Source organism: Salvia miltiorrhiza, chromosome 3 (assembly GCF_028751815.1).
Source record: "Salvia miltiorrhiza cultivar Shanhuang (shh) chromosome 3, IMPLAD_Smil_shh, whole genome shotgun sequence".
Lineage (NCBI taxonomy): Eukaryota > Viridiplantae > Streptophyta > Magnoliopsida > Lamiales > Lamiaceae > Salvia > Salvia miltiorrhiza.
This window is the reverse complement of record NC_080389.1, coordinates 54,638,200-54,649,615: the sequence shown is the minus strand read 5'-3', so window position 1 is coordinate 54,649,615 and position 11,416 is coordinate 54,638,200. Positions and strand designations below refer to the sequence as shown.

Sequence of the window (11,416 nt, the reverse complement as noted above, 5' to 3'; positions counted from 1 at the left end):
TGGAAGAATAAGTATTTCTCGGCTGGCGGAAATGAGGTTTTGCTCAAATCCATTATCCAAGCCATCCCTACTTACACTATGGGCTGCTTCAAAATTAGGATGGGGTAAGACGCGATGTTGAAAGGGCTTGTGCCAATTTTTGGTGGGGAACAACGGAGAGTGGCAACGAGAGGCATTAGACTTCCTGGCAAACTCTTTGTGAGCAAAAGTTGAGAGAAGGTTTGGGTTTTAAAAACCTTGAGATCTTCAATAAAGCTCTTTTAGCCAAGCAAGCTTGGCATATTATAAAGCATCCGGAATCTCTTCTGGCACGGATTATGAAGGCTAAGTATTTTTGTGAGGGTGACATTATGGAGGCGACTCCTCCGGTTAATGCATCTATTAAGATTAAACAAGAGATTGGGCTACTTCGAGTGAACTTTACTCCAAATATCAAAAGAAAACAAGAGAAAGGAAAGATAACTTCATTCATAATGTTTCAAATCTGGTGGTAGTTGCTGATATACAGCAGCTAAGGACACATGCCAAAACCAGCGTACTAACTAACAGAAAAGAAAGAGGGGGGACCAGCTGCGAACAAAGACAAGAACTATAACCCTAATCCATAACATAATCCTTGAGGCGGTTTGGAAGAGCTTTGGTGCGTGTGGGCCTCTTCTCTGCTCTTGGGCTTGTTATTGATGGACCATCCTAAAAAACCGGCCCAACTTCTTCATTAATTTCTGGTCCAGCAAGGTCAGACTTTTCCCTTGTTTCAGCGTCGTACTCATGGCGTTCTATTTGCTGGGGGAAGGAGTTGTTAGCTCATGGTTTAAAGTGGCGTATTGGAAATGGTTGAGGGGTGTGAGCTTTTATTGATCCCTGGATCCCGAGAAAGGGGGCTGGTAAGGCAGCGGAGAGAGACATCATCGATACTACAGCCCTTGTGTCAGATTTCATTCTTCCTTCAGGTGATTGGAATTAGCCGAAAATGCTAGAGTCGTTCTTGGTTCATGAAGCGCAGACTATTATCTCTATTGATACTAAAGGTGGTCTTGGTCCGGACACCAAGTATTGGAGGTTTGATGAGAAAGGAAAATATAGTGTGAAATCAGGTTATCTTGCGGGCGTTGGTTACTATAACCCCGATCCGCATTCGACTTCTGAGACGACCAAGAATTGCTGGCAAGAGGTTTGGGGAAAGACTCTTCCTCCAAAAATCAAGATTTTTCTATGGCGTCTTTTGCATGATTGGGTTGCTGCTAACTCCAACCTTCGTCGTCACCATATTCCTACTTCAGGGATATGTTCTTGCTGCAAAGTCGATTGGGGAACTACCACCCACTATCTGATTTTTTGCAATGAGGTTCGAGACTGTTGGAAAGTGAGTCTGTGGTGGTCGATATTGTCTCTATGTCATGATTTATCTATTTGGGATATCTTCTTTAGAGTGGTGGCGAATGAAGATGAGGAGGGGACAAAGTTGTTTGGTGTGTGTCTTTGGTGGTTGTGGCGGCAACTATGTGATTTGAAGCACGGAGAAGTGCAGCGGATCTCGACTAATATGATGGAAGACTGCTCTTTGTATCTCTCGCATTTCGAAGAAGCTCGGAGAATTTGCGCAGCTGAGGAGCGCATTCTGCCATAGGAAGGTGATAGGCGCTGGATTCTCCCTAAAAAATCGTTCCTTAGGGTGGACGTTGATGTAGCTAGACAGGACGGAGGCGGACACGGGGGTGTTGGTGTCATGGTGCAGTACTGGAAAGGGGAGCCGGTACTTGTTGTTGCGCAAAGTATCTGTAATACCACTACTTCTCTCATGGGCGAACTTCACGCCATGCTTCTTGGCATCGGCCATTGCCTTCAGCTGGATCTAGAACTAATTATGATGTATTCTGATTCGCTTCTTGCGGTTCATGTTGCCCATGATGATAAGACGAGCTCTGAAGCTCTTTGTGATGACTTGAGATCGGCATTCTTGCATGCGAGGGAGACTTGCGTGGTGGACTTTCGCCACGTTAGAAGAGAAGCTAATTTTGTAGCTCATTTTGCTATTTCTTGTAATGATGTTATGATTTGAGAGTCGGCCTTTCCGGGTTGGCTCTTAGACATGATGCGTCAGGATTTAAGTTAATAAAATTCTGTGGTTTTTTCCTCAAAAAAAAAGATACTCCCTCCGTCCATGATATAAACTCCCATTTGGGGTTGGGCACGGAAACTAAGAAAAGCTGATACAGGTGTTGTGAGTGGAATAAATGGTAGTGCTAATGACTTTTGATTACTTTTGTTAATCTCAATTACATAAAGGTATTGAAATTGTTGTTTTTTTTATCTCATTTAATTAAAGTGCATATACTCTTATTTGTATTTAACCCAAGTTATTTTTTTTTTTTTTTTTTTTTAATTCTGTTTCTTTCTTTTAATCTGAAAATAAAAAATGATCTTATTTGTATTTAACCCAAGTTATTTTTTTTTTTATTCTGTTTCCTTCTTTTAATCTGAAAATAAAAAAATGAGCACTCAACTTGCATTAAAAAGATTGAACTATGAGCATTGAAAAGTGGCGGCAGATGTTAGTGCCAAAATGTTTACATCTGTAAAATCCCACCCAAATTTTGGAGGGAACTTTTAACTCTCACCTAACACATTGAATACAACAATAAATAGCTTCATTAACTTCACCATTTCATCAAACACAACTACAAAATCATAATTCTCTTAGAAAAGCTACAAATGACAGATTTAAGATCAAGGCTGAAGTTGACTAATGAAGAACGGAACTCTATCGCACAATGGCTACTCCAACACAGCACGAACGGGAAGCTTCGCCATGGTGCGAAGAAAGAGGCTGCTGAAATGTTCCACATCGCCTGGAGGACAGTTTGGGCGATCTGGAAATCTGCTACTACACAACAGGTGCTGGGATTACCTATTCAGTTAACGAACATGAAGAAGGGGTCAGTTCACAGAGATAAGTGGATGATTGATATTGAAAAAGTAAAGAAATTGTCGTTGTTAGAAAGATCGTCAATACGAGTCATGGCAGGTAACTTAGGGGTTAGTAAATCACTTGTGCATGTATGGGTGAAAAAAAAGAAGCTTAAACCTCATACTAATGCAATTAAGCCTTTCTTGACTGCTGAAAATAAGCTATGTAGGCTTAAATGGAGCCTGAATCAACTTAGTGCAATAAATGAAGGTGGGTTCATAAAATTTCAGTCAATGTACAATACTATTCACATTGACGAAAAGTGGTTTTACTTGACAAAGAACGAGGACATATACTATCTTTTACCAGGTGAGAAAGAGCCTTATAGGTGCTGCAAATCAAAGAGGTTCATCCCAAAAATAATGTTTAGTTGTGTTGTGGCAAGGCCAATCATAGATGCACAAGGAAACATTATTTTTTATGGTAAACTAGGGATTTATCCATTCATAATAGAGGAGGCAGCACAGAGGAATTCCATAAATAAGGAGAAAGGCACATTGGAAATTAAACCTATTCCAAACATAAACAAGCAGATCATGAGGGACGGCATGATCACTAAGGTTCGTGTATTTATCTTTTGCTACCAGATTTCTCATTGCGAATTCATCATGTAGAGTATTATTCACTTATTGGCAGATGATTCCAAACTTTAAGGCCAAATGGCCTGAATTTGCAAGCAAGAATATTTTTATCCAACAAGACAATGCAAAGCCACATTTAAAGCCTGATGATCCGGAGTTTGTAGCAGTTGCAACACAAGATGGATTTAATATCCAACTTGTCTGCCAACCTGCCAATTCCCCGGACACCAATGTGAATAATCTTGGCTTAGAGCGATTCAGACGCTAAAAGACCAAAAACCAGCCAAGAATGTAGAAGAACTACTCAAGAATGTGCATGAAGCCTATGAAGAGTACCCTCCAGAGAAGCTGAATCATGTGTTCCTCACCCTACAGAGTTGCTACCACGAAATCATCAAAGATAAGGGGGGGAACAACTACAAAATCCCCCACTTGAATAAGGCAAAATTGGCCAGACTCGGAACTCTAGTAGATGTACTAGCTGTTGAGGAACAACTACTACAAGAGTCAATTCAGTTTCTAAACATGCAAGGAATTGAAGATCCAGGACAAGGCAACATGGAGACATTAAGGCAAAGGCTACAGCAGGTGGTAATCAATTAGGATAGTAGGTTTAGTTACTTTTTGCTAAGGTTTTCAAACCCAAACAGATGTTAATCTCTGTTATGAATTGTTTGGAATGTAAACCATGTTTACTTATTTGCTAAACACCTAATGTGCCTCCAAAACTAGGCTTACAACCTAGTGGTTGCTCATTCAAGTGTACAAGTAGCAATTATTCACAAAAACCCTCAGAAAATAGTCATCATAGGGTTTCCTCAAGGCTAAGAGCAGTATCAGTGTTCACTATCAGTTCAATAACAAGAAAATGGCATCACCAGCCCCCAAACACAATGAAAAATCACATATACACAGGGGACAACATCACAGCAGCAATTATTCACAAAAACCCTCAGAAAACACTCATCATAGGGTTTCCTCAAGGCTAAGGGCAGTATGAGTGTTCAATATTAGTTCAATAACAAGAAAATAGCACCACCAGCCCACAATCACCATACATAACAAGAAAATGGCATCACCAGCCCCCAAACACAATGAAAAATCACATATACACAGGGGACAACATCACAGCAGCAATTATTCACAAAAACTCTCAGAAAACACTCATCACAGGGGTTCCTCAAGGCTAAGGGCAGTATCAATATTCAATATCAATTCAATAACAAGAAAATGGCATCACAAGCCCACAATCACCACACATAACACGAAAATGGCATCACCAGCCGACAATCACCACACATAACAAGAAAATGGAATCACCAGCCCCCAAACACAATAAAAAATCACATATATAGAGGAAGACGTTAACACAGTAGCAATTATTCACAAAAACCCTTAGAAAACAATCATCATTGGGTTTATTTACCTGTAAAACTTACGGTTAATGGACGCTCTGGCCTTGGCTAGCAAGCCAAGCGCCGTACCCACCCATTTAGTGTATTTTGCACTCTCAAATTGGGCGAAGTTACAGAACTCTGCCTCTTCCAGATATCCAGGTTCCGAAGCCCTTGCTTGAAGAGTTCGCGTCGTCGGGACCCTATCCACGGTAGATCTAGTCGTCGGGATAAAAAGAAGGGAAGATCGAGGCGGCGGAACCCTAATTTGAAAAGTGCGAGGTAGTGTAATCGAATGCATGTGAAAAAATTCAGATTCCGGCACCATGGACTCGGTTTCATGCACCATCAATTCGGATTCCGGCACCATCGATTCGGATTTCGGCGCCACACACCTAAGGAAGGCGGCATAGGTCCTTGCCACCGATTCCATGGATGGTTGGACGGTGGATCCCGAATTTTGCTCCCACAGGTGAGACATCAGTTAAACGGAGAAGAAGAAGTGAAGAACGACGGAGAGTGAGAGAGAGGTAGGGAGACATTTTCTTTTCCCAAAGTGGAATAAATCCACATAGTAAACCCTAGGATATGAATAACCGAATAAGTAGGGTAGGTAGATTAATTAATTAGGGATTGGTAGTTGTTAATTAAGTGTGGTTAAAATAAATTAAAGGTAAAGGGTAGTAAAATTAAAAAGAAGGGAGAGTATATATGTCCAAAAAGTTAAATGGGAGTTTATTTGGCGGACAGAAATTTAAGGACAAATGGGAGTTTATTTCGTGGACGGAGGGAGTATTATACTTGTTAAATTATTTTGTAAATTGTATGGTTTGACGGACTAGCTTTAAAATTGAAAGTTTAGAGTCAAGATTGAAATTTCAAGCTCGAAAAATATTTAATGGACGGTCTGAATCAAAAATACCTCAAAATTGATAGTGCTGGATGAGAGGATTGGCTTGATTCATATCTCCGCATAAAATGCACATATATAGTATACAATATTTACATGACGAAATAATTTACGTTTAAAATTTGAAGAAATTTTGAATCACATGCAGTAAAAGTGAATGAAATCAACCTAACGATTCCCATTCGAAAATAAAATATACTCTAATTGGTAAAACACTTTCTCTTTAATTATTAAATTGGGATTCAAGTCATCGTGGATGAGAAATAAAGCTCGTTATTGATCACTCTAAAAAAAAGAAAACTTTTTTATGCCCATTCCACTCCTTTGACCATAATCATATATATATGAAAAATATTGGGTTAGATTAAAGTTTGCTCATTTTCTCATAAATAGACTACGGGTTCAATATTAGCAAAATAGCACTCAATATTCTAATTTTCATTTTCAAATTGAATTTAAACCTTCGGTACTAAATAGTCGCAATGTCGCATTACTAATCGAAAATGTATGTAGTTTTAACCTAAATGAAGTTGTTTCAGATTGACATAAAAATCAAAAAAATTATGTCATTATTTTTATTCGAGTACTAGTTTTACATAATTTTTTTTATTACCAATAATTTATCTTATATCGAAAAAGTGGATCCAATTTAAAAAAAGGAATTCAATTTAATTGATACTACTATTTTAACAATACAAAAAGAATTGGAAAATAGAGAGAAGGGGGAAAGTATGGGGGGGGGGGTTGTCGCTATAGTTTTACATGAATTTATATTTTTGTTGTAATTTTCACTTAAATTTGACTTTCAACGAAATTAGAGCTTAATTAAAAGTCGGAATTTCACCTGATCTTAGTCTAACTTCTGATGATGATAAGTATTTAGAAGCTCGGGGGTCTAAAAAAAGCAAAATTTAATATATTTGACTTAATTTCAATCGTTAATTAAGCTTCAATTTTGTTGAAAGTCAAACTTAGGTGAAAATTGCAACAAAAATATAAATTCATGTATTTTTTTGGTTTAATTGAAAGTTCATGTAAAAATTGCAACATTTTTCAAAATTCGTATATATATATATATATATATATATATATATATATATAGGGAGAGGTTCAAATAAGAACCACTAAATAAAATTAGAACGGAGAACCATTTTAAGCCATTCGATCATCAAGATCTACGGTGGATGCATCATCTTGGTGAATGAATGCAGATCCTGGGTTCGAATCCTGAAGGGAACAAAAATTTTATTATTTTCGGATGCATTAAATTTAATAGCGAATGCATTAATTTATATAGCAGATGCATTGATTTTAATGGTTCTTATGTTCTCACGATAAGTGTGGTTCTCATTATAACTGCACCCTATATATATATATATATATATATATATATATATATATATATATATATATGGTCAAGTTAAACAGAGAATTATTATATATTTCATTTTGAACAAGTCTATACATTTTACGAACAGATTAACATAACTAACGAACAGACGTATTTAGTAAAAAAAGAGAAAAACTCTCCACCAACAGGATTCGAACCCATGACAAATTGCTGTTCATGCGGTACATTGATCTGTTCATAAAAATTGTAGATCTGTTCGTTTTTATTTCACGAATTCTCTATTCTCTAAATATTTAGCATTCTCTGTTTAACTTTTCTCTATATATATATATATATTGTCATAACCCTTTTTCAAAATTATAGCTATATATAGTTTATTTTTATTACAACAAAATCACTATTTTTCATTCTTGCCTCTAACCCCAACAAATCACGCCCGCTGAAATTTCTCTTTGAACTTGAGAAAAAAAATCAACGGCTAAAATTTGTTGGAATTTTAATTGATATCTGAAAAAAAAAAAACAATTGATTAAATTAATACTCGGTAAGATTTGATTATTTTACTTATGTAGTGATTAGGGGTGGGAAGATAGGGTTCGGGTATAGGGGTACCCGATACCCGAAAAATTAGGGGTCGGGTTCGGGTATTTAGGGTATAAATAAATCGGGTATCGGGTATACTCGAAATACCCGAATTTTTAATTAAATATATTTTAAATTATTTTATTTAATTTAATTTTTAAAAATCTGAAATAGTAAAATTAAGTTTAAATTGAATCAAGTCCAACTCGACTTTTTAATTAAATATATTTTAAATTATTTAATTAGATTTAATTTTAAAAAATCTTAAATAGTAAAATTAAGTTTAAATTGAATCAAGTCCAACCCGAATTTTTAATTAAATACATTTTTAAAAATTTGAGATTTGTGCTTGTTGACTTTTGATTTGATGTTATATATTATTTGTTAATACAGGGAATTAAAAACGTACACAAATATATAGGGCAAGGGTTGAAAATAGGGGCTACATTTTCGAACTTTTTTTTAAGAATATCGGGTATTACGGTACCCGAATACCCTACTAAGCGAAATCGGGTAATTCGGGTACCCTAATACCCGATTTACCCAAATTCACAGTTTAACTTTGAAAATTGTCATTTTGACTGGGTAATTTAGGGTATCCAAATATCCGAGTTGGGTACCCAAGTCGGGTATTAGAGTACCCGATTAAAAAATCGGGTTCGAGATCAGGTATTGGGTTTCAGCCTTATTTGGGGCCGGGTACCCAATTTTTTTAGATAGGATATCCGATCCCGACCCAATACCCAGTCCTAGTAGCGATGGAAATTGTGACATTCATAGTTTCCACTAGTTTCAAAATCACAAACTGTACTCTTTCCGCCAAACAATTTCATCAACAAATTTTTCACTAGAAAAAAAAAAATAAAAAAATCATTCAAATATTTTCCAATTCTACCACTGATTACCGATCCTTGCACGCCGATTAATATCGTTACTATCTCAAGCACAACCATTTCTTTAGCATGAATTGCCGAAAAATCTTACGGCTAGAACTTTTAATTTTTTGCCCAAGAATAAACATTAAATACAAATTTTAAAGCATGGGAAATGATAATACAATCTTATTCTCGTTTGTTTTTACCTCATATAACGGGCCGCTGGTAAATTTGACTTGATAACCTCCGGAAGCGTTGACAAAATTAATATACTTTTTGGGTAGATATTCTTTTGAAGAATATATTCTATACTTTTTGTATAAAACAAAACTGATGAACCAAAGTCTTATTTGTAGGCATTGAAAGATCTTAGACAATAAAGAAATTTGTATCGTAATCCAATCAGGATAGTAAATTAATCATGAATCATACCTCAAACAATTATACAGATATTGGCTCCAATTTATTACTACTATTTAGGTGGACGTATAAAATAAAAAGCTTTTTGGCCCATTGAATAAAGTAGAACGCATATTTTTGTTTTTTCTAGATGGAAATTTTGAATGCAACATGACATGTAGATATCAATTACAAAATACAAAAAACACAAGAACACGAGAATTTTCTATTTAATACATTTAGGTGAATCATCTGTCAATATAGTAAATGGCCATTAAGAGAACTTGATGCCGGACTCTATAATATTTTGTTACAATAGCTAAGTCTATATCCAGCAATTAGCATGTTCATAAAGTAAATTCAGTTCTTTGATTAAATTATGAATTTTATTTCTATAATGGACAATTGGACATTTATTTAAAAAAAGATGAGTCGAATAACAAAATTTACATGACGCCATTGAAGAATTTTTTTTTTTTTTTTTTTTTTTTTTTTTGAGAATGACGCCATTGAATTAAACATTCAATTTTATGGTTCCCCATAATAGTTTGTGCATTTCACTCAGATGCTGCTCCTAATCCTATGCGGAGATAATCCTTGAAGTTCTATAATACTCCCTAGTTTGTAAACAATCAAACTTCTAAATTCGTAAGGTTGCTTTCTCAACAAGATATTCAAAATAATGTCATACTATTAAATTAGTTACGCATATTAAAATAATCTAAAACAATGAAAATGTATTAAGAGCATCCGCCGATTCAAGTCAGCCTTGATGATGAGCCAGCCAATGTAGGAGGGGATGGCTCGAGTCATGGCGCTTATGGATGAGTTGGCGCAAGAGGCAAAATTTCAGGCATGTGTTCTACACGCGCTCAATTAAAAGAAAAAAATTGAAAATTTTGAAACGGTAACCTATTGATTAGAACGGTCATTATTTTATTTTTTCCCCTTATTTCATTTATAAAATCCCCCTACTCCTTCACTATTTTATTACAACTTCACTCACTTTCTACTTTCTCTCAATGGATCCCTACAATCTTGATTTTTTTTCTTCAAATTGGTGTGACGGTCTATCGAGATCGTATTACCAACCGATCGAATCTCGCAGTGGTCAATTTGGGCGAGGATACGGAAGAAGGCCTCAGTTCGACCAAGCCTCAACTAACGTCGACGGCAGCGAAGGGGAAGAAGAAAAAGGTGGAGGCAAAGGAAGGGGACAAAAAAGAGCGTCATATGTACACGCTCGAAGAAACCGACCTCTTCGCCGTATTTGGATCAAGGAGACGAAGGATGTCACATGTGGTATCGACCAAAAAGGCGATGCCTATTAAGAGAGGGTGTTGGAGAGGATCAGCGATGCTGCCCGAGCCGTTTACAATCTGATGGGTAAAGAGTCATGAGAGGCGTGTGACCACGCCGACGTGAAGCTTTGGGAGGCAACATAGGTTGAAGCTCATGCCAAGTGGCGACAAAGGCGGTGGTGAGGGTGGCGGCCAAGGGCACTGAGGCCTTGAGGGCTAGACACAAGTCAATCTCACAGCAATCTTCAAGGCCAACAGGGAAAGAACCGGCTCAACCACAACGCGATGGACAACAAAATTCTGTTTATGGATACGTGAGAATGTCACTGATCACTAATTTATTAGCAACAAAACTGCAACTAAAACATTGTAATTGTAGCAACAAATAGCAAGCAGAGTATCGTATCCACAAGGACTGATAAGCGAAATTACTCTAAATAATCCAAAAGAGAACTTTAACAATATTCAGGCAACTCCCAAGATCAATGAATTAATTAAAACTAAACTTTGGAACAAAACAAATAAAATGTAGGTATAAAATCAGATAATAAAACGACTAATCCTAGGGAAGTAAATTCATTAATCAAATCCACAATCAACCTATTAATCCTAATTACAGTTTAATCCAGCTATGATGAGAGATCACACAAATAATCAATTACTCTCGCTACAACAGCAATGGCAGTAGATTAGTAAATTATCTATCTCCGTTAGGTCTCAAGAAAATCTACTGACTCCCAAAAGCTCTTAGGAATAGCTCCCTATGATCCACCTATGTTCGTTAGGTCTCAAGGTTAAAATCATATCATACATTCATGAATCCACTAAACAATTATCTTCGTTAAGTCTCAAACCGAATAGCTACACATGCAAACTATTGATCAGATAATTCACAAGAATTCAAGCAACAGGAATTATGAATCATAAACTGAAAGACAAAAAAGCATCAATAAATCAATCACATAAATCTAATTAACTATTTACAAGCCCTGGGTTCAGATAAAGAAACTAGTTAGACATTAGGAAATAAATCAAAGGCATAATAAATAAGAAAA

The 11,416-nt window shown here is 36.3% G+C and overlaps 1 protein-coding gene across 1 annotated transcript; it reads left to right on the top strand.

Annotated features, from left to right (window-relative positions):
* Nucleotides 1–2,712: 2,712 nt before the first annotated feature.
* LOC131019011 (uncharacterized) lies at nucleotides 2,713–4,152 on the top strand. Its single transcript, XM_057947697.1, has 3 exons — nucleotides 2,713–3,528; nucleotides 3,605–3,748; nucleotides 3,811–4,152. The coding sequence occupies exons 1-3, from the start codon at nucleotides 2,713–2,715 to the stop codon at nucleotides 4,150–4,152; spliced, it is 1,302 nt and encodes a 433-aa protein (XP_057803680.1).
* The last annotated feature ends 7,264 nt before the right edge of the window (nucleotides 4,153–11,416 follow it).

Bases quoted from the DNA above. Each gene is read 5' to 3' on its own strand.
- LOC131019011 (XM_057947697.1), top strand. From the start codon at position 2,713: ATGACAGATTTAAGATCAAGGCTGAAGTTGACTAATGAAGAACGGAAC. The intron at 3,529-3,604 runs GTTCGTGTATTT...ACTTATTGGCAG, and splicing joins GGGACGGCATGATCACTAAG to ATGATTCCAAACTTTAAGGC. The intron at 3,749-3,810 runs GTCTGCCAACCT...AGAGCGATTCAG, and splicing joins ATGGATTTAATATCCAACTT to ACGCTAAAAGACCAAAAACC.